The sequence below is a fragment of the Periplaneta americana genome, chromosome 7 (genome assembly GCF_040183065.1).
Source record: "Periplaneta americana isolate PAMFEO1 chromosome 7, P.americana_PAMFEO1_priV1, whole genome shotgun sequence".
NCBI lineage: Eukaryota > Metazoa > Arthropoda > Insecta > Blattodea > Blattidae > Periplaneta > Periplaneta americana.
The window spans coordinates 8,081,347-8,108,627 of NC_091123.1; the positions used below are offsets into that span (position 1 = coordinate 8,081,347).

General features: G+C 38.3%; 1 protein-coding gene across 1 annotated transcript; it reads left to right on the forward strand.

Annotated features, from left to right (window-relative positions):
- The first annotated feature begins 960 nt into the window (after positions 1–960).
- LOC138702859 (uncharacterized protein CG1161) lies at positions 961–25,435 on the forward strand. The gene is made up of 5 exons (XM_069830207.1): positions 961–1,210; positions 1,684–1,796; positions 7,012–7,126; positions 10,406–10,531; positions 25,019–25,435. Exons 1-5 carry the CDS (start codon positions 1,148–1,150, stop codon positions 25,172–25,174), a joined length of 573 nt encoding a protein of 190 aa, XP_069686308.1. The 5' UTR covers positions 961–1,147; the 3' UTR covers positions 25,175–25,435.
- The last annotated feature ends 1,846 nt before the right edge of the window (positions 25,436–27,281 follow it).

The following is a 27,281-nucleotide window of genomic DNA, read 5'->3' on the forward strand; positions in this document are numbered from 1 at the left end:
AAGTAATACTGCATCTGTCATAGTGCAATTTTCACTATTCAAATAGTATGTGGAATTATATTGTTGTTAATAGGTTGGCAATGCCTCAGAAAAGTATGAAGCTTGTTCTTCATTTGACTTACATATTTACATAGACGTCATGGACAAGTAAATAATAGGATGCGTAACTTATTCAGTTTCCCTTTCCATACGCTAGAGGCGCTAATGTAGAAATTGATCTTGCTGCCATCTCTTATCCTTATAAAAGTACCTATTACATCTAACATCTGTGTTTCAGTGGCAGGCCATGATAATATCTTTGAAAAATATTGGAGTGCAAGAGGTCAAATGACTTTATTGTCAAACGCCTGGCATTAGAAAACAACATCTAACAGCACATCAAGTGGAACAACAACATAATAGTGCAGTCAATGAATGAAATATGTGCTATTAGATGTAAATAAGTTCTTCTAAAGATAAGAAATGGCAGAAAGATCAATTTTTACATTAGCGCCTCTAACGTGTGAAACGGGAAACTCAATTAGTTGCGCATCCTGTTATTTACTTGTCCATGACGTCACTGTAAATATGTAAGTCAAATTAAGAACCAGTTTCATACTTTTCTGAGGCATTGCCAACCTATTAACAACAATACAATTCCACATACTATTTGAATAGTGAAGATTGCACTATGATAGATGCAGGATTACTTACTTACAAATGCCTTTTAGAGAACCCATTTGCAGGTAAGTAACCCTGCACTTCTCGTAGTGTAATTTTCATCAGAAGTGCAAGATTACATTATAGAAATATAGGTTATGTTGTATCTTATTTGCACAGGTTGGCTACTCTGCGAAAATTTTAATTTAGTCTCTCAATTGACACGAATGTTTCAGTAGGCTATCGGTAGGTGACGCACGGAACGTAGGAGCCTAATTTCTTTACACTGTTCACAGATGCCAGCAGTAATTTTAAGTGTGTGATTTGTGCTATAGATTGCGCATGTGAACAGCTGAGTGTTTTAGTTACACCTGTCATATGTTTCGTGATAGGATTATATGTTATTAAATAAATCAGTCCAGTTTTAGCAGTTACACTCGTGATTGTGATTTGTTAAATTAACATATTACATTATTCGGTAAACGAAAGACAGTAGTAATATACAATAATGTGGCATAAAGTGTTAATTTCGTTAACTGTAGTTGTTGTTCTCCATTCAGTCATCGTTCAGGTATGAAAATGATTCAGTTGTGTATAATATTAGCCTACTTCTTTTGTACATAGTTACATTAATCAGCTTCATTCTGTAACCTACTCGTTTCGTTACAGAAGATCTAATAATGTGAAAAAGCAATCTAATGCAGTTTGGTGTTTTCTGCAAATCTTCTGACCGCAGATAAAGAAGATCTACTTTATACTGTGTTCTGACCTTCAAGACAGAATTTTTTCTGTTTTGCTTTTACTTTTCACAAGGTGACTTTTGTCATTGTAGCTTAGGGGTAGACTGGTTACGAGTGACGTAAGGAAAATCTGAATATGCGGGGATATGTAACGTTGCAAGTAACAATTAAAAGTAATTCGCTTGGGTTGGGTCTGCAAAAAATACTGGGTTCAGGGCAAAGTGAATATTGATGTATATTCCTGAGGAAGTCGCCTGTACGGTAGAAGGAACCCATTTTTAAAATTTCATTCTGTCTGTTACAGGCCCAGTCTTATGAGGATGTACGGTGCAAATGCGTGTGTCCAAATCCTTCAGTTGTGAATGGTACACAGTCCAATCGGAATCATTACATTGGCAATGTACCTCCCAATAAATGGTAAGGGTCTTGTTTAGTACATGGATTGAACATGTCAATATAGTGAAAGTGTCTGTGAATGAGGCATTGTGTATAACAGCAGTAGTTTTAGTGTAGTTTTTTTTTCAGACATATATTGTACTTCTGATTACAGTGAAAAATTTCATTATTTCTAGTGCTAATATAGCTGTACCAAGAACTTAACTGTGGAACTCAGCTATCCCTTATGAACAGTGTAAAAGAAGATACCAGTTTCTAAATATTCTACTCTTATGTAGACGAAGTCCCAAATATGAGTACTCTAGTAATGTATGTTCACTTATCAGTTATCACAAATGATTTGAAAAGCAGGTAGGACCATGCAGGGTTGGTCTATCATAAAGGATAAGGAGTGATTCTATGGAAAAACCAAACTAGGAGATGCACAATTTTTCTTTAAAATTTGGAATACCGTCTCCAAAAATAGTCACTTAAAAATCACGTAAAATGGCATATTTTAACACTGAGAATACAACAAGTAAGTAATAATGCTCGGAAATAATTTTCACATTACAAAAAACACTCACCCCTTGAACATGAAGTGCAGGATGCAAACTTTCAGCAGTACAGAAATTCCTGGTCCCAACATTTGCTTTATCATTTTATCACAATACCAGTTCCACCAAGCTGTGAACTTCCCAAAGTAAGCACACTTCTCTACAGAAAGAGTATCAGTCCACAATAGTTAACGAACTTAATCCAAATTCCCTTTCGATAAACATCTGATGAGGTGGATCTTCAGTTATCCAAAACAAACTTTCTCAACACAAATATATACACAAAACTAAAAAATATATTATGAAATATAGAAACATTAAAGGCGCACTTCCTCTTAATTTGTTTCATTGTACTAAAATATTTGTGACAACAAAACTGTTTCCTGTTTCAATCTCCTCTGATTATAACAAAGCTTTTTGAATATTTACATTGCTCAGAAATAACTTCACGGTGAAGCAAATACTTTTTTAAACCCTCAAAATCATTATTACAAATATTAACAGACTGAACAACTCAACTACACTTTTTCCAGCTGTAATCCAGAAAAAATCAATACTCATTCAGAAGGCGTTAATTTAATTTAAAATTAATCGTGTAAGTTTCAGAATAGGTCACATGTAATTCAGATTGTATAAGTGAGATTCAGGAAAGATCAATTATATTTCAGAAAATGTCGGTTGTAATTCAGAAAACATCAATAATTGTAACTGAGATTAATCATTTAATGTAATTCAGATTGTGCAATTGAAATTATCAAAATATAATTTATTCATGACTGGTATCTTAACTGGTCTTTATTTCACCGTCTTTAGCAACCTAAACAATGGCTTTATTCACAGCTGTGAATTAAAAGTTTTTAAATCACTCTCTCCATGACAACCAACACATTAGCAACAATAAAATCCATACATTCGTTTATGGCTGCAAAAGGGTATCTGTCGGATACAGGGGGGAGATTCATTAATCCTTCCCATTGAAGGCTTTAAGGAACCAACCTGGACAAATACCCAATGTCCCATCCCTACCTTCCCGTGGTGCAGCTGTTAGTAAGCATAATTTTACGAGCTGAACTAAAGGGAGGGGCTACTCATCAATTAGCACTGGTCAGCTTGATGAGTTAATGACTGAATTTGGTATAATTTTTCTCTATTCAATACCTAATTCCCTCTTTACCCTTTCCTATCCAGTCCTCTGACTGAACTCTTACTTTCTTCGACCCCGACGGCATTAGAGCATTCGAGGCCTAGGGGTTCACTTCCCTTTCCTTCCTCCTCTTTCTACTTTTCTGTTCCTAGTGCTGACCTGCTATGGCACTAAAATCGTCCTCCAGTGGCTTAAGGAGGGAAAGCTGGTGATCAACAAGATCTCCCAGCTAGGTCCTATGGACCCGTCGACCAACAGCAGGTGTGGTCCTCCAGACATTCTGGGGGTTGTGTGTGAATGAAGTAGCCACCAAAACGTTAAAATATGGTGTTCACTTAAATCTGCTACAACTTGCCATTTTCACTCAAACCAAGAAATGGATTCGGAACACCTTAAAATCTGTGCTTCAGTGGCTGGCCATGATAATATCTTTGAAAAATATTGGAGTGCAAGAAGTCAAACGACTTTATTGTCAAACGCCTGGCATTAGAAAATAACAACAACATTCGTTTATAACTTCTTCACAACCAATACAATTTAAAATCAAATTTAGATACCAGTAATGAATAAAATATTGTATAGCACACGAGAGTGAACAGATTGTGTGCAGTTGTGGACATTATCACCCTCAGCTGTGCCTATGACACTAAACTATCCATTGACAGATAAAATCTAATTTTACTCTCATACTATAAATTATTACGCAGAGCTGCACGCATTGTATTCTTCACCTGACATAATTAGGAACATTAAATCCAGACGTTTGAGATGAGCTGGGCATGTAGCACATTTGGGCGAATCCAGAAATGCATATAGAGTGTTAGTTGGGAGGCCAGAGGGGAAAAGACCTTTGGGAAGGCCGAGATGTAGATGGGAAGATAATATTAAAATGGATTTGAGGGAGGTGGGATATAATGGTAGGGACTGGATTAATCTTGCTCAGGATAGGGACCGATGGCGGGCTTATGTGAGGGCGGCAATGAACCTCCGGGTTCCTTAAAAGCCAGTATGTATAAGTACTGGGTGTTCAGTTCAAAATGTGTCTTGGCTCGCTGTATGCCGTCATGTGGCTAGCTGATGAGCCTAGAGAATTCAATCTTCCTACACTTCCGCAGCTCAGGTGTATAATCTAAGAGGCAGAGAAGTTGGCTAGCAAGTACGGCGTTCATTCTGAAGAGTACGTGCCGATACGTATGGTAACGCCGGTAGTGGCAGGAATGTGAACTGTTTGGAAATACGTACTGTCGGGATATGGGGAGAGGGTTAAGACGATTACTTACGTATTTGTTGACATTAACTTCGACGGTCAACATGGACACGGAGCATTTGATTTGTGTTGTGGAATGTTACCGTACACAACCGATGATAACAAATACCCTGCGTACGACTTGCCAGCGCAAAACACAGTTCGAAAGAGGTTATGGTAGCACACAGACTGTACAGACCGCCATCTGTTGCTACGACGTTCAAGTTATATCGTACACGTTCTCAAGTTCAGATTGAAGAACGCCTTAAATAATAGGCAACTTCTCTAACATATAAGCTGAAACTCGCTTCAAATCGGTGACCCAACAACAGTGACGTCATGACACACTTTGAAATGAACACCCAGTATAGTATAGCACTATAAATTATTATAGTTTGTTAGACAGCAGATTTCTGGTCCCGATACTGAATGTTAGGTGTATGTCAGTTGCAGAGAACTCATTGCTACGCTGCCTCTGTATGGCATGGGACACGATATCTTGTAGCTGTGTAGGGACCGAAAATCCGCTATCTGGTCATGACAACTGTCTGTTTTATTTATGTTATTGTATGTTAATTAATGTCAACGTGAAAAAGTTTAATGCTTTCTGGATTACAATTGATGTTTTCTAAATTACATCTAACACTTTCTGAACTATTGACCAATCTGAATTACAGCTGATGCTTTCTGTTTCACAATTAAAAAATATGAATTACATGTGACCTTTTCTGATATTCACCTTCATTAATCTGAAATACAGGGAAATTATAAATGATTCATCAGGTTTTAAGTCAAATATTTGCGAAAACTATGGATGCAATATATTTGTGCTAATCATGAATCGAAAGAAAAACTCTGAGAGTTTTCCATTGTTGTAACTCTGGTGCGTGTAGACAGACAGCAGCACAAGCTTAGTTTTCAAAATAATGTCTGTGCAGCAGAAAGCGTTCGCAGTTTTGGAATATGAGAAGTCATTTTCCTTTGTTACCGTACAGCGTACGTTCTGGAGACAATCCTCTGGAACGTCACCTCCAGGTCGCCCAAGCATACTGAAAAACCACGTTTGACCGTGCAACATGAACGAGATTTTCCAAAAGTGAATGTGTTTGCTGCAGTGTCTAAATCAAAGGTGTACGGCCCCTTTTTTTTACACAGAGACAACTGTGACCTGTATGTCATTTCTCGATATGCTGTAGCAATGGTTGTTTCCTCAAGTGACTGAGGATTCCAATAACTTCATATTCCAACTTGATGGGGCACTGCCCCATTGACACACTGAAGTGCGTCGCTACCTGAACACAGAGCTCCCTCGCTGTTGGATTGGGTGATGCGCTGAAGATGACTTAGCATTGTCACAGTGGCCTCTTAGATCCCCTGACTAACAGTGTGTGATTTTTTTTTTTTTTGTCTGAGGATGTGTAAAAGATATAGTGTACGTGTTACCATTACCAGCAACTTTGGTCGCGCTCAGGAAGCGCATTACAGATGTATTTACGACCATTACCAGGGATATGCTACTGCATACAAACTTCAATATTGCATCGATGTGTGTCATGTAATGAGAGGAAGCCACATCGAACACTTGTGAAGGTGTGTCCGAAACTTGGACAGTTTCTGTTTTGATGTATCTTACATTATTCTGTTATATTTTTCTTTATTCAGCCGCTTAAAACCTGATGAATCATTTGTAATTGAGGATCGTTTTTTCAAAACTTGCTAACTGAAAAAACTAAATTTTACAGGAGAGACAAAAAACTGAATGGAGACAAGTAGGTTATAAGTCCAACCATCACACTTTGACACACTATAATGAAGAGAAATAATTCAATTTTATTAAGATAACTTTAACATCGTGTAGAGGCCTGCTTTATGTTAACGAATCCACCAAAATCTCAATTTTGCAGTTAGCAAGTTTTGCAAAAACGGTCCTCAATTGCCCTTTACAATTGAACTCATCAGATGTACCCTCAGCCACAACACATCTACCCACACACAGTCACATTAAGAAATGAACACAACCGGCTTCAATTGATAAAACATCCATACATTCTTCAAAAACACATCAGCCACTCATCACGTACTAATAAATTAATAACTACATTGAAAACATTCACAGAAAACCCCAAATAATTATAACAATAACTCCGGAGCCATTATTTTAAATAATTACCAAATTCTCCTCACACATCTTGTCAATAGTGTAAACGTCCATAATAAAATACTCTTCACTGATTTAAAATCTGGTATTATTGCAGCTAATGTAGACAAGATATGTTAAATGACTCCTTATGTTTTACCGAATGTTTCCAGCAACTGTGAGACTGTCATCCTGCCAAGAATGGGAGATGACATCAAAGGAAAGGAGCAAGAGTTTTGTCCCAGATGCGAGTGCAAGTATGAGAGCAGAAACACCACGATAATCAAAGTTTGTATACTTTGTTTTTATTATTCATTTATTTATTTGGTTACAGTGTGTTTTAATGTTGAATGACACAATTGATCAGTCATTTAGCTATCATTCACTCATCAACATACAATTTTTTACGTATACCATGTTTTCAAACTATACCCTAATACATAGGGAATTAATATTTTCATAAGAAATCCATGTATAAAAAATTGAAAGTGGAATTTCATGTAGGTGCCAACTTATCATGCATGATCCTTTGATAATATATTATCAGTTTTAGGTTAGGTGATTCATAATAATTATATCCTGGTGTTAGGCTACTGTTATAATTTCAGTTGTGTATTTCATTTTAAAGATTTTTTTTGTCATTAGGTTACTTTTTCCACAAAGACACATATAAACAATTATTTACCCATATTCTTAAGTTTACACAAGTCGTATAATGGGATGGAACTCTTCTACCAGGAAAGAGTCCAGCAAATATGTCTCTTACCTTTCTCAAAGAATTGTTTCCATACAGTTCAATAAATAAAATCTTTTCTTCTGTAGTATAAAATCCATTGTTTCAAGATTAATGCTATCAAACAGAATTTTAGTTGGCAATAATCAGTAGATAGTCTTCTTTATCTTCAAGGCTACTAATTTATTACACATGGCCACCTACATGAAATTTCACCTTCAATTTTTTATACATGGATTTCCTTATGGCAATGTTAATTCTCTATAGCTGCATCTATATGGTTTATTCCCTCGTTACCCTTTCCTATCCAGTCCTCTGACTGAACTCTTACTTTCTTCAACCCCAACAGCATTAGAGCATTCGAGGCCTAGGGGTTCATTTCCCTTTCCTTCCTCCCCTTTCTACTTTTCTGTTCCTAGTGCTGACCTGCTATGGCACTAAAATCGTCCTCCAGTGGCTTAAGGAGGGAAAGCTGATGATCAGCAAGATCTCCCAGCTAGGTCCAATGGACCCGTCGACCAACAGCAGGTGTGGTCCTCCAGACATTCTGGGGGTTGTGTGTGAATGAAGTAGCCACCAAAACGTTAAAATATGGTGTTCACTTAAATTGGCTACAACTTGCCATTTAACCCTCAAAATCTGTGCTTCACTGGCTAATCATGATAATATCTTTAAAAATATTGGAGTGCAAAAGGGCAAGTGACTTTATTGTCAAACGCCTGGCATTAGAAAACAACAACAACAACATATGGTTCAATTTTCCATGTGTGCATGCACGCAATCTGGAAAGAATATTGAAAGAATCAAGTTTAAAACGCGGTTTCAAATAAGATGCATGAAGATTTTGTGTCTACATGGCACCCCATTTTAAACATCATCTTCACTACACACACACACACACACACACACATATATATATATATATATATATATATATATATATATATATATATAGACACACACACAGGGTGTATCAGAAGGTCAGGTCAATCCTTAAGGAGGTGATTAATATATATTATATTATATTAATTAATATTAAATACGAGGGAGGATCAAAAAGTAACATACAACATTTTTTGTGGCAACGTATTTAATAAGTAACCAAACGAAATAATGCAGAAAAAAGCTATAGATTTCACCTATTTTTCAACACAGGAATCAAGTCTCTTAACACATTTCCCCCATCGTGACACCAGATTCAGTACACCTCGTTCATAAAACTCCATTTTCTGGGTGTATAACCACCTACGCACGACTGATTTCACTTCTTCATCCGAACCAAAGCACTGGACTCCTAGTAATTTTTTCAATGGTCCAAAGAGGTGAAACTCGGACAGTGCGAAGTCTGGACTGTAGGGTGGGTGATTGCCACTTTAATGATGCCTCTGACATTTGGTGACATTGCAGCGGTCACTGGTCGACTGGAACGTGCTTCGTCAGTAAGATTTACTTAGCCCTCTTCAAAGAACCTGCACCACCTGGAGATGTTGCTATGGTCCAGACAATCAGCATCATACACCTCCAACATTTCCCTGTGGATTTCCCTCGGACTTTTTTTGTTTCGCTCAGAAAAAACGGACTACACCTCGCTGCTCTTCACAAGTAGACGATGCTAACACACGTTCCATCTTTACTCAGTAGTTACAGCTCGTTCCGCCAGGGTGACACCTAATCGAGCCATTGCTGTCTAGCACAAGATTCAAATTAACTATCTGCCAACTTTGAACGTCCTAACCAAAATAGTATACCGTAAAGAAATTGTTGTGCATTACTTTCCAATCCTCCCTAGTATCAATCTTGCATGCAATGGTTGAATATGTAAAGTTGAAAGAAAAGTTGAACTGTGTAGATGCACCTTAAGTATTATAGTTTGAACTACACATGGTATAGTTAGATCTGCTTATATATCACACACACTTATATTTTAAAACTTATTTTACATTTTCTTGTAACTTATTTATTTTTATCATTCTCTTTTCTCGTACTTTTTAAAACTATGTTTCTAAGAATTTTATTATCTGTTCATTTGTAATTCTTGATATTTCAGCTGATACAATTTTATTACTAAAACGTAGTCATTCCTGTTTCATAAAACTGCGTTCACTCCAATCTGTCTTAACACAATATGTTAACAATATATACTTAGCCTATTTTATAAATCACTGTTACAAAATTAGAGGAATATTTTCGAATGTTTTCTGAAACATGTTTTAATGTAATTTAGAGCTACAAGATCGACTTCCTGTAAATTTTAACATTTGAAATTTGTATTTTCTTGAAATAGGCCTCTTTTGATATACCGGTACCTGACATATTTGTAATCTTTCATGTAGTAATTTTATTATGTCTGTAGAGGAAGTTGTAGGGATAATAATTAAAATCTTTATCACTGTCACAAAAAGATAAAATTGAGAATTATTTATTATTCCCAAAACATACATAAAAAGGTGACTAAGGTGACAACATAATCATGACCACCTTAGCACTGATTACTACACTGATCACACATTTCATCGTGGCTGACAAGAAAGAAAAGCTATGCGTGAATCAGAGTCACATGGTTATCATGGTCTAGTCATGGCCATCTTGAAAATCGCCTAAAATAAATGCATGTTCAAAGTTCTAAAAAACAAAGGAATTGTCAAACGTGCATTTATATATAAACTTATTCAATGTTGGCCATGTTGTGACTAAGAATGTGACCTCATGCCATGACCTGTCTTTCTCGTTAGCTACGCATTTCGTTTGATGATACTGTTATGCTAGGGATTGTCTTGGACAAGGATACATCGCTATATAAAATTTGTTTATGTAATGGAAATCGTAACTTGCAGGTGGTGGTTATCATCGTCATATGGATCATATCTTTGCTCGTGATCTACATGCTGTTTCTGATTTGCCTCGATCCACTGCTGAACAAGAGGGCCAAGGGCAGCTACCAGGAGCACACCAATGAGGAGGTGCGTATACAGAGATCTCACAAGAGTCTTTACAATTTTTAAATCTGTAATTACATTTTCATAAAAGCTTTAAAAGTCCCCCCCCCCCCCCCCGTAATGTACCTTGGGTTGCCAGGACTGGACCATACTGCAACCCAAAGTACATTACCTTTTTTTAAAGACGATTTTAACACTTTAAAAGTTCCAAGACAGTTTTAACACTTTGAAAGTTCCTGTACAATTTTAACACTTTAAAAGTTCCAAGACAGTTTTAACACTTCGAAAGTTCCAATACAATTTTAACACTTTAAAAGATCCAATACAGGTTTTTACACTTTGAAAGTTCCAGTACAATTTTAACACTTTGAAAGTTCCAATACAATTTTAACACTTTAAAAGTTCCAAGACAGTTTTAACACTTTAAAAGTTCCAATACAATTTTAACATTTTAAAAGTTCCAAGACAGTTTTAACACTTTAAAAGTTCCAATACAATTTTAACACTTTAAAAGTTCCAAGACAGTTTTAACACTTTAAAAGTTACAATACGATTTTAACATTTTAAAAGTTCCAAGACAGTTTTAACACTTTAAAAGTTCCAATACAATTTTAACATTTTAAAAGTTCCAAGACAGTTTTAACATTTTAAAAGTTCCAATACAATTTTAACATTTTAAAAGTTCCAAGACAGTTTTAACACTTTAAAAGTTCCAATACAATTTTAACACTTTAAAAGTTACAATACGATTTTAACATTTTAAAAGTTCCAAGACAGTTTTAACACTTTAAAAGTTACAATACGATTTTAACATTTTAAAAGTTCCAAGACAGTTTTAACACTTTAAAAGTTCCAATACAATTTTAACATTTTAAAAGTTCCAAGACAGTTTTAACACTTTAAAAGTTACAATACGATTTTAACACTTTAAAAGTTCCAAGACAGTTTTAACACTTTAAAAGTTCCAATACAATTTTAACATTTTAAAAGTTCCAAGACAGTTTTAACACTTTAAAAGTTCCAATACAATTTTAACACTTTAAAAGTTACAATACGATTTTAACATTTTAAAAGTTCCAAGACAGTAAGTTCCAATACAATTTTAACATTTTAAAAGTTCCAAGACAGTTTTAACACTTTAAAAGTTCCAATACAATTTTAACACTTTAAAAGTTCCAAGACAGTTTTAACACTTTAAAAGTTACAATACGATTTTAACATTTTAAAAGTTCCAAGACAGTTTTAACACTTTAAAAGTTCCAAGACAGTTTTAACACTTTATAAGTTCCAATACAATTTTAACATTTTAAAAGTTCCAAGACAGTTTTAACACTTTAAAAGTTCCAATACAATTTTAACATTTTAAAAGTTCCAAGACAGTTTTAACACTTTAAAAGTTCCAATACAATTTTAACACTTTAAAAGTTCCAATACAATTTTAACATTTTAAAAGTTCCAAGACAGTTTTAACACTTTAAAAGTTACAATACGATTTTAACACTTTTGAAGTTTCTTTTTTATCCTCAAACCTTCAAATATGTATACTCACTACACAAAGCAGAATTTTTCTCTTGTTTGAACAACATTCTGCAATGGGAATTGAAAGAGGCACCCATAATACTAATACTACGTAAGACTTTTTTTTTTTTTTTTTTTAATAAGTAATTTGGGAATACCAGAACTGTTTCCCCAAGTACAGATCTCATATAGTAACAAACTTCTGAAAAGGGCAAAGTATGATATTCTTAGAATAATGTTTGGATACCAAAGTTTTCAGTTTCCTTATAGAAAAATAACTCTAGGTAATCTTGCATTTAATGAATCTGTCATCATCATCATGTACAGGAGCTCCCAAGGAGTTGGCCACAGATTGATCCATTCTATTCTCATATTAGAGGTCGAGAAGTCTCTTCAGTGATCTTCTGGATTTCTTGTATCCGCCGGGGTGTAATTTTTTAGTGATCTAGAATATCTGTTGTGGGGCATCCTATTGACATGTTATATCCACTTTGACTTATAATTTAAAATTTGTTCAAGGGCTGATGTCATTCTCAATTCTTCCAAAATTTCTATATTTGTTTTGTAGTCGTTCCATTTATAACTTGCTGTTCTTAAATATTTAATTTCTGCCGCATTTATTCTTGATTTATCTTTTACCTTGATTGTCCAGTTTCCACAACTGTATAGTAAAGTCAGAAGAGCCAATACATTATACATTCTTATCCGGATTTTAATTAAAGTTAATTTTGATTTAAACACATTGTTAATGACACCAGTAACCCTTTATGAAATTGTTTAATTTATGATTAATATCAAATTCAGTTTCATGTTGTTGTTGTTTTCTAATGCCAGACGTTTGACAATAAAGTCATTTGACCTCTTGCACTCCAATATTTTTCAAAGATATTGTCATGGCCAGCCATTGAAGCACAGATTTTGAGGTGTTCCAAATCCATTTCTTGATTTGAGTTGCACAGTGGGTAGTTAGGGGACCGATATATTCCAATTCTGTGCAAGTGCTTGACCAAACAGTCATGGCCTGTTGCCATTCTAAATGCAGCTACAGATGATTTGCGTGGTAAATCGAGAATTAACTGTGGGTTATGATGCAGAGAGTTCCATTTTTTCCCTTGAGACTTTGTTATCAGATTTGTTTGTTGAAGTCTAAGTATGTAGATTTAATAAATCTTTTCACAGAGTAATATGTAGATTTAGTAACAGGTCTGTAAGTAGCAGTGCTGCCCTTCTTTGCTAAAGCATCCGCATTCTCGTTTCCCAGGATTCCACAATGGGATGGTATCCATTGGAATACAATTCTTTTATTGAGTGATATTAATTGAGAGAGCATTTTAGTTATTTCTGCTGTTTGAGAGTAAGATTCAGTTTCATATGAAACAATATTATCTAAATATTTGAACTGATTTACCTGTTCGATAATTTGGTTATAGATGACAATTTTGCTTCTTATCAGTAGCGTCGGCCTGGTTGGTGCAGTCGATAGAATGCTGGCTTGTGTGCCTGAGGTTGCGGATTCGATCCTGGCTCAGGTCGATGGCACTTAAGTGTGCTTAAATGCAACAGGCTCATGTCACGAGACTTAGTGGCATGTAAGAAAACTTCGGCGGGACAAAATTCCGGCACACCAGTGACGCTGACATAACCTCAGCAGTTCCGAGCATCATTAAGTAAAACATAACTTATATATTTTAATTTTTATATTAATTACAGAACCGATAGTGCTAAAACATATAAATTTCTGAAGAATATTTCCAATACACAGGAAAATACTAGCCAACCTATTATTCATAATAACAAAACACTAACAGATAGTAGAGATATAGCAAACGCATTTAATAAACACTACTCAAACTCTCACAGATTACATCCCAATATCAAAAAAACTGACAAATTTATCAAAAGAAAATTATATGAAAATAATAAAAACAATATTACTAGTACAAAACCTGAAATATTTCATCAAAATTTTACTTCCAAAGAATTAACTCTAGCTATATAAAATTTAAAAACCAAGAAATCTCCTGGCCCTGACAACATTCATTCCGAATTTTTTAAACATCTGGGGGGAAAAAGCCAAGTCTGTATTTTTATCCATTTTCAATTTATCATGGAACACCTCAATTCCTGCAGCTTGGAAAAAAAGCAATCATTGTACCAATTCACAAAAAAGGGAAACCTGCTCATGATGTTAATAGTTATCAACCAATAGCACTATTAAGCATGATAGCAAAAACCATGGAGTCCATGATCTCCAACAGATTAACTTGGTATTTAGAATCCCAAAATCTTTTATCACCAGGACAAGCCGGCTTTCGACAACTACACTCTACCCATGAACAAGTCATACGCCTCGGCCAAGAAATAAAAGACAGTTTTAACAAGAAAGAATATACCTTCGCAATATTTATTGACTTTCAGTTAGCATATGACTCTGTTTGGAGAAATAAATTATTACTAAAACTCCAGAAATTAGGTATCTCCAGCAATATGTTCAGATGGATATCAGAATTCCTTGGTCAAAGATTCATTGCCACTAAATTCAATAACTCACTTTCTAGTTACAGACAAACGCATCGAGGTCTACCTCAGGGCGCTGTTCTCAGCACAACTTTATTCAATATTTATATAAATGACTTACCCTCCCTATTAGAGGAATCAAACATGAAAACAGCACTATTTGCAGATGATATAGTTTTGTAGACTTCCGGATCTTACAGACATAGAGACAAAATTCAAAATTCTGCTCTTAAAGCTCTAAATCAACTACATGAATGGAATACATCAAATTTGATGACACTCAATTTAAGCAAAAGTAACTACCAAATATTTTCACTCGGTAAAAAAGAAAGAGAATTCAATATCCAATATAATGGCCAACACCTTCCTAGGACTTATGAATCCAAATACCTTGGAGTTATTTTCGATAGTAAGTTAACATGGAGCAACCATTTGAATTACATTTCTGAAAAAGCTCGTAAAAGATTCTCCCTTCTAAAAAGACTAACAGGAAAGAAATGGGGATGCTCTAGGAATACTTTGAACACTACATACAAAATGTTTATACAGCCAGTGCTGACATACTGTGAAGAAATTTTAATTACTTCACCTTTCATAAACGACATAGAATGTGTTCAAAACCAAGCTCTCAGACTCATTACTGGTGGAATCAAAACAACTCCAATAGATTCTATGAGATTCCTCACTAATATTAACAGCATCAAAATGACAATAGAAGAAAAAGCACTGATTCAATATGTAAAACTTATCAGATTACCAGGAAACAATTGGCATTCATACAGTCTTCTCTGTAGATTGAAAACTCAAAAAAGTTTCATATCCATTGTTCAAGAATTAAAACAGAAAATCAATATCCCGAATTTAAAAGAAAACTTACAAATTAAACCAAACCCTTTAACTCTATTAAATATAGAATATAATCTAAATTTAACAGAAGAAATACTGAAACAATTGTCTTTAGAGACAATTAATATTAGGTATCCTCCACAAAACTGGCTTCATTAATACACCGACGGATCCTTGATCTCCAGAGAACAAGGTGCCGGTGCAGGTGTTACTTGCTGTCTCTTCTCACTTTGTAGATCTCTTGGATATGGAACAACAAGTTTTGTTGGTGAAATCATTGCAATAAGTGAAAGTCTCAGGAATCTTCTATGCCACATCAATAAATTTAGGAATGCAGTTATATTGTCAGACTCCAAAGCAGCTATTGTATCAATAGTCTCTAAACACACACCTTCATCTCAAACAGCAGAAATAACTAATATGCTCTCTCAATTAATATCACTCAATAAAAGAATTGTATTCCAATGGATACCATCCCATTGTGGAATCCTGGGAAACGAGAATGCGGATGCTTTAGCAAAGAAGGGTAGCACTGCTACTTACAGACCTGTTACTAAATCTACGTATTACTCTGTGAAAAGATTTATTAAATCTACATACTTAGACTACAACAAACAAAATTTGATAACACAATCCCAAGGGAAAAAATGGAACTCTCTGCATCATAATCCACAGTTAATTCCCGATTTACCACGAAAATCGTCTGTAGCTGCATTTAGATTGGCAACAGGCCATGATTGTTTGGCCAAACACCTACATAGAATTGGAATATATCAGTCCCCTAACTGCCCATTGTGCAACTCAAACCAAGAAAAGGATTCGGAACACCTCAAAATCTGTGCTTCAGTGGCTGACCATGATAATATCTTTGAAAAATATTGGAGTGCAAGAGGTCAAATGACTTTATTGTCAAATGCCTGGCATTAGAAAAAATCAACAGCAACATATTTTAATTTTTATCGGTGACTCCTTTAGGTATGTGAATCTATGTAATGATTGAAATATAGTATCTGGAAATTCAATTGAATGAAAAGAAACATTTATTGTAGAAATTATTTCTTGGGCACTGATTCCATACACTAGTTGACACTTCATGGGGACTATTTCTTTCCTCATGGAGATTTGACCCTGCAGTCATTCTTTATTGCAGCTACATATTTATGAGACAAGCCATCTAAATATGCAACATCAACTTGGCTAATCCAGACTTTTGGCTATGATTTGCATGTGATAGTTATGCTGATCCAATAACAGCAAGCAGTCAGTGATGTGGACTTCCATGCACTTATGATAAGGGGTGGTGATTTTTCATAAGAGCAATGAAATATGAAATGACTGTAAAGGTCTGTGCTTTTGTACTTTCATTTTTCACGACCTTTTTAATGAATTTTGAATGTGCGATAAAATGTGAAATATACCGTATTTACTCGCGCAATTGCCTCCCTCGCATATTTCCCCCCCCCCCTTAGATTTTTAAGGCATATTTTCAGAATTTTATTTTTCTAGCATAGTTTCCTCCTCTTAAATCACAACTTTGGACACCTTTTGACCAATCAGTGAGGACTGAAAGGATTGCACAAATATGTTTGGAAATTCCAAGGTCAGCATTCACCCCCTCCCATCAACCGGTTCTCTTGTCGCGCACTTTGAGAGAGAGAAAAAGAAACTAGTAGGCTAGCAGGTAGCAACCAGTTCTCGCTTTTCATGCGTGGTGTTAAGTAGTGATGCAGTGAAAGTATAATATTTACACGGCACAATTAAACCAATATTATTTCCTGCTGTTATGTATAACCACTTCACTCCCGATATTTTTCGTAGTTATCCGTAATTTCCTCCCCCCTCCTAAAATATTCGGTTACGAATTTTAGAAAAAATGGGGGGGGGGGGGAATTACACGGATTAACATGGTACACAAAATTAGAAATTTGTACTAAAATACGATATAAATGCGAAACCCACTATTTTTTTAAATAAAATTGATCTTATACAAAGTTAAATTTATATTTATATAATAGAAAATGAAGAATGAAAAATATATATTTGAGTTTTCTTGAGGAAAGGTATCCAAACCTTCCAACAGTTTTATTTCCATTCCGTGTGCTTGCACGCTGGACTTCATGGTTTCAATCTTTGGATGAGATTTAGTGAATAGTAGAAAATTATGCCTAAAATCATAATGCTTTATTAAACTTCATACATAAAAATCGCAAAAAAAAAAATCAAATTGTTGGCCTACCTAGCATTATAAATACAAAACTAAAACAACCGATCTTATACGACTGAAAGAACCAAAGTGTTTCACAAGCATGGCTCTTAAACAAAGTTACAATGAATTATAACAAAATAATTTTAAAATACCCAAGTTTGGAAAATTTCACTATTAGTAAATTCAAAAACAGTGTTAGGAATTTAATTTTTAAATGTTATTGGTGCAGCTGCTATATTTTTGCAATCTCAACCTTCTCAGTCAGATGCTCTCTGTGCAAGTCACAAAATTCACTTTTATTATCTTTCATTGGTTATTGTGCTATCAGTCTAGTTGTTGTCACTATAGTATCTTCTTTTGAGGGTTCGATACTTGCACAGCATATATAATGCTTCAAGTTCTTTCACCACATAATTGCCATGGCAATCAGAACTTCAATTTGCTTGGGATCAGTGACTTGTTGGTTCTTCATGAAAGCTCGTTTGAGACAAGATCGAAAATAGTCATAACCTTGTGGATATTCTCGACCAAGATGTAACAAATTCATTAATAATAATAATGTGTGAGCCGGCACACTGAAGATCATGGCTTCATTAAAGATCGGACATCCTCCCTCCTTTCTTCGTGGAAGTTTTCTTCTTGTGAACTTTCTACCCGTGCTCAAGCAGGTAGGCTACACATTAAATGAGAAAGATCTCTTCCATCGAAATAGAGTTAGGAAATGATCCCAGGATGGAGGCAGCATTCCTTCGCTGAATCGCTATTCCAATGTGTTGACGAAGAAAATTGATACATCTAGGATCACCAGTACAGGACAGTAGGCATGTACCAGTTTGCGTCAGTAGATCTTTAGCGTCTCTACACCACGGACCGAAGGTCTCAACTGCAAAAGCGACGAAGATGTAATTTGATGTTAAATGTTCATATTTGCGTCGTTTAGCATGATAAGCGGATTCAGCAGCAGATCCGGCACAATTGACAGAAGATTTTAAATGGGAAAAGGCTAATGTATCTACACATGTAAAATCCCAGATGAGTGATTTACCTTTGGACCAAAGAATTGTCAAGCCGTCAGGTCGTTTACCATCCAACTGACTAATACCATTTGGTTCAAGAAGAGTTGGAATGTCGCAGGAGGTTAAAGAAAATTGTAATTTATTATTTTGAAGTATATTGTCGGACTAAGCTTCCTTCTCAATTAGTAAGTTAATCATTGAGTTGGAAGGTTTTCCTTCCCTTTTGCACATAAGCTGTGGGACAAGCTGTTAACATTATGCACTGTCCTCAAAAGATGTGCTGGATGATGGTTACCACAGATGTGTTGGAGTTCTGAAACTCTAATTCAAATGAAAATGTGCAAAAAAAATTAAAAACTTATTTATGGTGCATCTGGCTAAGTGTAACAAAACATTGAGCAGTTATGTGGCAGAAAATTGCACAATTATTTTTCCCAATATGTTGGCAAACTTATTAACCCTACCATTGCTGGCCAGGTATTATCAGTTGAATTGAAAGGCTCATGTGAGATCAGAACAAAGATACCATTTTTCCGGGATGTTAACATAAATATCTTGATGAATATTTTCATTCCCAAATTGTTCAAAATATCAGAACAAAAAAGAGTGGACTGCGTGCTAATGTTGTTGGCTTCAAAGCTCAAATACTCTAGAGTTGGCCCAAGCAGCTCTGCAGTATATTTGGGGTCCACAGCGTAGATGCTGAAAGATTTTCCAGTAAAAACAATTTAATTAAGTTATAGGAGAACACGAAAGAAGAAAATGTACAGATGTGTTCTGTGATTTCTTTCAGTGGTGGCACTAATTAACAAGGTATAGTGAGGGTCACATAAGAACAGTTCCTAAACAGCAAATATTGCCGTCTTGTCAGTGTTGCCAACAGTTATCAGATATACGATCCTACGTACTAAATTACTTATTTACTTACCGTACTTTATGTTGGAAGGTTATTCTAAATAATTCAATAATTTGTAACATATTTTCGTAGGCAAACTATACGAGAAAGGGATCAACATGTCTAGTATTTTGTCTAGCAATACGAAATTCATTGGTTTGACTGAACAATTGACTCACGAGACCTAACCTAAAAAAATGTATTTTGTTTGACCATATGAAATTATTAGTACTAACTCCGAAAACTTACCTGACTATAGTCTTGAATTATACCCACAACGCAACACATAAAATAACGATTATGTATTAATATTGTGACTTTTTATTAGTAACAACAATGTAATTTATTCGTCACAACAATAATTCCTCTCTACAATTCACCTTAAACGCTCTTGTCAACAATTGGATCTTCACTCAACACAGTATTCGTTATAGCACTCCACCGACGACAATGACAATTTACTTGGACTATTACGCACAACAATGAACTGTTAATCTTAACTAATATTTACAAAGCACTATTTACAAATCAGAACTACCAGTTCTCAGTTCACAGTTCTTCTATCTCAGTCACTCGAGTTCACGGTATCTCGAACCACAGACCTTCAGAGACAGTTCACTGTACTCGAACTCGGGTCCCTCCAACTGCGGTCCACTGCACTCGAACTCAGGTCCCTCCAACTGCGGTCCACTGCACTCGAACTCAGGCCTTCGGATGCTGACGCAGATGCGGACGCACACTCGAGTCGAACTCCGGCTGGCTTGCTTGCTCTGGCTTTCTCACTGACTGAATAACTGAAAACTGGAAACTCTGCTCTAGTTCGCTGGCGCTTCTTCTTTTATAGCAAAATCATAGTTGCGAGAATTTTCTACAGGTGTGTAGAGAATTATCTCGATATCTCTACATCGACAGACTTCTGGAATAGTCGGGAAGGTCGTTCCACATTCACTGCGTTAAGTAGCAGCTGCGCGCGCAGACTCGCTCCACTCTCTCGCCGTGTTGGTCCTTTCCCCTCTTCGCCGCGCGCCATCACAAAGTGCTCCGCGCGATCTTCTCTCTTGCGGGACGCTGGTCGTGAGTTCGAATCTCACGTCGCTGTCATATTGCTCCCTCCTTAGGACTGCTCGTCTCGGGCAGTCCCTTGGTAGGCTGCTAGTCGGTCCAACGTTTGGGGTCCTCCGGCTGCTCCCTCCTTATGGTGGCGCCATCCCATCCTTGGCTTGGCTGGGCAGCGATACTCGTACAGCGTGGGCGCCATCTTGCTTTTCCCCTTGGCCCTCCAAGGAGAGCTCGCTGGCCACGGGTTGGTCCTCGGCGTCCATCAGGAACACTTCATCCCGACCAAGACGGAGTATACGGCGCCGGACGTCCACCGTCGCATCGAGTAACCGCATGGCGTCGAGTCCCAGGACGACGTCCTCGGTGATGTTGGCGACGAACACCCACATCTCCAGTTTCCTCTTCCCCAAGGTCAGGTCCAGGAAGACCTCTCTCTGGATGGGCAAGCTCTCGCCTGAAGCAGTCCGTAGCTCGTATTGGCGCAGCGGCGTCCTCCCAGGTAGGCCCCGCACGACGTCTGGTCTGGCGATAGTGAGCATCGCCCCGGTGTCCACCAGTACTCTGCATTGACGGCCTCTTATCCGTCCTTCAGCAATCAGCCCATCGTCGCACCTTCTGTCGACCGGTTTCAGGACGAGCCGAGGGGACGGTGATGATGGCGCCGACGTGCTCCTCTTAGCATCGGCCTCCTCTCTCTCCCGACTGTTGCCAGGTCGGTCGCAACTCCTCCGCAGGTGCCCAGGTTCACCGCAGGACCAGCAGGTGGGCACCCGTCGTCTCCGTTGCTCAGGCGACTGTTGGTTTCTCTCGGTGTCAGCCACCTCTCTCTCCTGCTGGTGGCCGGAGCGGTCGCAGTCCCTCCTTAGGTGTCCCGGTCTCCCGCAGGACCAGCAGTTGGGCGTCCGTCGTCTCCGCCGCTCCGTTGACTGTTGGCGCTCCTCGACGTCGGCCACCTCTCTCTCCTGCCTGTGACCGGATCGGTCACAGTCCCTTCTCAAGTGTCCCGGTTTGCCACAGGACCAGCAGGTGGGCGCCCGTCGTCTCCGCCGCTCCGTTGACTGCTGACGCTCCTCGACGTCGGCCACCTCTCTTTTCTGCCTCTGACCGGATCGGTCACAGTCCCTTCTCAGGTGTCCCGGTTTCCCACAGGACCAGCAGGTGGGCGTCCGTCGTCTCCGCCGCTCCGTTGACTGCCGCTCGGGTGGCTTCGGTTGGCGCCCCCCAGCATCCGTCGCCGTGACGCTCATGATCCAGTGCGGTGCTGAGACTCCCGCTGCCGACTTGGCCGCCTCCATCCTGAGGGCCGCCGCCAGAGCTGCATTGATGGTACGATGCTGTGCCAGGAGTAGCTGTTGTCTTATTTCTGGGTCTCGAACTCCGCTGCCGAAGGTGTAGGCCGCCTCTCCAGCGATGAAATCATTAGGCAGGCCCCTGAGCGCCTTATGGGCCAGTTGTTCCACCGCCATCGCAAATTCTTGCAGGGACTCGCCTGACTGTTGGACCCTCGTTTTTAGTTGGGTCCTGAACGCTGCCGCAAGTTGATGGTCACCATAACGTCCCTCCAGGGCCGCCATTATCTCAGCGGCTGTCCCATCTTCCGGAACGCTGTGAAGAATCTCCGACGCCTGTCCCTGAAGCGCGGCCAGCAGCTGAGTGGTTTTCTCTGCTGGCGTCCACCCATTGTGCTCTGCGATGGCCTCGAACTGGCGACGGAATATCGCCCAAGACGTCGTACCGTCGAATTTTGGCGTCTTGACGTTGTAATGTCTGGCTGAAGGCGATGGTTCCCCAGGGCCACTATATGAGGTCCTCCATTCTGTCGCCGATCTTTCCACGGCCCGTTGAACTTCCTCGGCAATTATCTGTTTCTGTTCTTTAGCCTGGCGATCCACCAACGCGAGAATGTGCTTGTTTTCTTCAGCATGTCGGTCCATCAACGTGAGTATGTGCTTGTTTTCCTCGGCGTGTTTGTCCATCACCTCACTCGTCTTGTCCAGCAACTCGCTCGTCTGCTCTTGACGACGCTCGAGATCGCGGATTTTGCCGTCGAAATGGTCTACCTCCTGTCTCAATTCGGTTACTGTCTCGTTTATAGTTGTAAAATTCTTGTTTAGGTTGTCAAGATCGGCTTTGAGTTCGTCTTTCACGATGGCGACAATTCCATCTACGTGGGCTGAAACGCTTTCAATTTGCGTAGTGACGTCATCTTTCACTCCGCTTATGTCGCTTTTCATCTCCGTTTTCACTTCACTTATGTCGCCTTTCACTTCACTTATGTCACTTTTCATCTCCGTTTTCACTTCATTTATATCGTTCTTAACCTCACTGATATCGTTCTTCATTTCTGCTTTTACTGCACTTAAGTCGTTTTTCAGTTCCGCGATGGCTTGCAGGATCAGCTGTAGGTTCTCCATTGTCGATAATGTCCCGATTCTGACACCAATGTGACTTTTTATTAGTAACAACAATGTAATTTATTCGTCACAACAATAATTCCTCTCTACAATTCACCTTAAACGCTCTTGTCAACAATTGGATCTTCACTCAACACAGTATTCGTTATAGCACTCCACCGACGACAATGACAATTTACTTGGACTATTACGCACAACAATGAACTGTTAATCTTAACTAATATTTACAAAGCACTATTTACAAATCAGAACTACCAGTTCTCAGTTCACAGTTCTTCTATCTCAGTCACTCGAGTTCACGGTATCTCGAACCACAGACCTTCAGAGACAGTTCACTGTACTCGAACTCGGGTCCTTCCAACTGCGGTCCACTGCACTCGAACTCAGGTCCTTCCAACTGCGGTCCACTGCACTCGAACTCAGGCCTTCGGATGCTGACGCAGATGCGGACGCACACTCGAGTCGAACTCCGGCTGGCTTGCTTGCTCTGGTTTTCTCACTGACTGAATAACTGAAAACTGGAAACTCTGCTCTAGTTCGCTGGCGCTTCTTCTTTTATAGCAAAATCATAGTTGCGAGAATTTTCTACAGGTGTGTAGAGAATTATCTCGATATCTCTACATCGACAGACTTCTGGAATAGTCGGGAAGGTCGTTCCACATTCACTGCGTTAAGTAGCAGCTGCGCGCACAGACTCGCTCCACTCTCTCGCCGTGTTGGCCCTTTCCCCTCTTCGCCGCGCGCCATCACAAAGTGCTCCGCGCGATCTTCTCTCTTGCGGGACGCTGGTCGTGAGTTCGAATCTCACGTCGCTGTCACAATATTAATACTGATATTAATTAATTATTAGTATGTTCAAATGTCTCTAGCTTCCAGTAACCGGCTCAGAAATCTAGTACAATTTTAATTTCATGGAACTCCAGTACCGACAAATATTATTGATATTTGTCTCAGCTGCCAACATACCCGTTATAGTCGCGACGCTGTTATTTCCGGCGTGACTCTGCCTCTTTGCTTACGTCTTAGAAAGTGAAGGCTCTATAAAGTCTAGGTAGGTAGTATTGTTCGCCATTTTTGTTCTTTCGTTGCCGAGCTACCATACGAGGAATCTATTTGCCACACCGTTAAACATTATCATGTCGTAGCTCCTATGATAATAAATCAAACGCACTGTAATTCAGCAAATAATTGAGTGGCAAATAACGTCTTCGTGTGCTTTCTGCGAACGCCAACGAAAGAGCCAAAATGGCGGGCGATTATATTAAGTATTTATCGAGCCTTAAGAAATGAATAACGTCTTCATAAGCGAATCACAAGACGCACACGTTTAAATGTAGCCAACCTGCAACGCGATTGGCTGCCGGAAATTAGAGCGACGGGACTATAGTTACAAAATCACTATCATTTGTAGTATTTGTCAGTATCGAAATTCGAAACGAAGTTGGCAAAAGAAAATTCAACCTGCAAACTAGAAAATCACCACAATCCACTAGCGTATGTAGTAATGGGGGAAAAATGGTTAGGTTTCACCCTTAGGGTATGAAGTAAGCTGATCCGGACTATAATAAATAATTAGTATCTGTATGTAAGTCCGTGATTAAGGTCCTGGCTGAGTTGTACATCTATTACCAGGCAGTACATCTCACTTGATGATATGTGTCAGAGGAAGAACGATTATCTGAAGTCTGATAAGTGTAATATGTAGCTAGTCAGTGCTGTATGCAATGGAGGGGGAAAGGAACTGGCCACCCTCCCCCACTACTTCCTGGCTTATTTGCGTCACTCGTGAGATTACAACCTGCCTTCAGACAGTCAACTAAACAACATTGATATTTTCAAAACATACAGTCTATCTTCCTATATTAACCTAGAGTTCATATTTTCCTTCAAAACACTAAATGACGAATGCATAAATCCTATAAAATTCTAAATGTTAAAATCAAAATTCCTACGTTTCTAATTTCAAATTGCTAAAAATCTCCACCCTTACTTATTTGGAAACGAAAAATATAGATTGAGAGAATTGTATTGTATTTGCAGGATGAAACTAGTACGAGTGTCGGTGGGGGCTCATCACACGCGATGGGTGTCAGGGGCAATGTGCTCAACAGAGTGGGGCACCAGCAGGACAAGTGGAAGCGACAAGTGAGGGAGCAGAGACGCAACATCTACGACAGACACACGATGCTCAACTAATGTCTTTTCCATGTGTTGTACCTTCCAGTGCTGTGTGTAATATGATAACAAGTTTCTGTGTGTTAATTCACAAACTCTGTTGTGTATCCTTTACTTCGGACCTTTATTTCACAGAATATGTTATATCTAATTATAAGAAAAGTTGTTTGTTTTATAAATTAGAGGAAATAGTTTGTATGATCTGAGTTGTATTGTTATGAGTTACAGTGAAACTCTTACTTAAAAATTACATTCTTAAATTAAATTGTATGTGGAATGTCATGTTGGAAATCTTTGCTCCTAAATTTCTCAACTAGTATCGTTCTATAACCTTATGGTCATTTTTTTTATAGGATACGTCATTGTCAAAATTGGCTAACAGGCAGGGTTGCCAGATTTTAGATCTAACAAGGAGGAACACCATTTTTCCATCAAATACAGTACTTCCGTTTTGTCTTAAAGAAAGAGTGACTGGGTAGACTTGACACTTTCATGACTGTACAAAAACAATAAATAAAAGATTATCCCTTTGTATGCAATTGAAAAAACTAATATGAATCTCAAAATTGCAATTTACAAAAATATTGTAAATACATGTTTCCAAATACAAAACAATATTTATCTGGCTGTAAGTTAAATCACTTCTCTGGCATCTCTTGTGAAGAGCTATTTATTTGTCTATGGTAGTAATCCTGCTTTGAAGTCTGAGGAAAGTTGCATTAACGTTCATACTCGGCGTAACTGTTAACCTCCAACTTGATTACGAGGAAATTTGAAACGGAAGATTCAGGAAGATCCCCCAAAAATTGAATTGAAAATGACAGCGGAATTTCCGTCCTGTTGGCAACACTGCAACGTAAACAGGGTTGACACCGTGACGATTAGATTTTCACAAGCCCCTCGTACAGTGTGTCCATCATGCCCTTGGAGGAATACGTGTGATCACTACGATAATATTTGTCAGATACCAGTGTACAAGGCCTGGATATGATTCTTCAAAAGAATAAAAGGTTAAACGAGCGTTGAGCGACTTCCGCCGATTTTGGAATAGACACCAACGCACTTAGGTTAGGTTAGTTTAGGCTTTTATCATCCCGTCAAGATGAAGGTGAAAGCGATTGAGTGATTTTTTGTTTTCTATGTTGGCAGTTCAAGTGCGTCGGTGTCTATTCCAAAATCGGCGGAAGTCGCTCAACGCTCGTTTCACCGAATAAAAATCACTAAATGAATTGAAAGTTAAAAACCGCTGAATCTCTATGTCAACAATACAACCAACACAGAGATATACCACATCTAGCAGGAAAACCCCCTATATTAGCAACACTGCTTATAAACTACGCTCTCTGCCCTTTCTTCCCCCCCCCTATACATGTATATCAATGGTGCATTAAATATACCTCCGTGGCAATTAGCCTATCTTTGTCCACGAAAAAAAATTTTTTCCCCCGTCAGAAGATGGAGAATGGAAATTGGATATATACATGTTTTAACCGATTGTTCGTATGACTTTATCTACAAAAGCTAGATGTTCTGTTCCATGTGACCTACAGACGTATATTTACTACACTTGCGCCGCACCGCACGTCGCGGTCGCACGCATGAGAGCTAGCTTGTGATACTAGCGCAGACTGGCGGATGCTATGTAATCGCGCCAGAAGATGGAGAATGGAAATTGGATATATACATGTTTTAACCGATTGTTCGTATGACTTTATCTACAAAAGCTAGATGTTCTGTTCCATGTGACCTACAGACGTATATTTACTACACTTGCGCCGCACCGCACGTCGCGGTCGCACGCATGAGAGCTAGCTTGTGATACTAGCGCAGACTGGCGGATGCTATGTAATCGCCATCAGGGTTGCCAATTCAGCGGTTTTCCCGCTAGATCTAGCGTTTTCCAGTGTTAGTTTAGCGGTTAAAATTTATTAAATTTCTCTTGTTCACATAGGGATTTAGCGGTTTTTTAACACCCACAGCGGTAAAATAATCTTATTTTACATTGATAAGATAGCAATTTAGCGGTTTCTGCTCTGTATCTTAGCGGGTTTCCAAGAATCGAGTTGGCAACACTGATCGCCATATTGATATTCATTTCTTTTGTTTTCGAAACTAGTTCAACATACCA

Bases quoted from the DNA above. Each gene is read 5' to 3' on its own strand.
- LOC138702859 (XM_069830207.1), top strand. From the start codon at position 1,148: ATGTGGCATAAAGTGTTAATTTCGTTAACTGTAGTTGTTGTTCTCCAT. The intron at 1,211-1,683 runs GTATGAAAATGA...TGTCTGTTACAG, and splicing joins TCCATTCAGTCATCGTTCAG to GCCCAGTCTTATGAGGATGT. The intron at 1,797-7,011 runs GTAAGGGTCTTG...GAATGTTTCCAG, and splicing joins AATGTACCTCCCAATAAATG to CAACTGTGAGACTGTCATCC.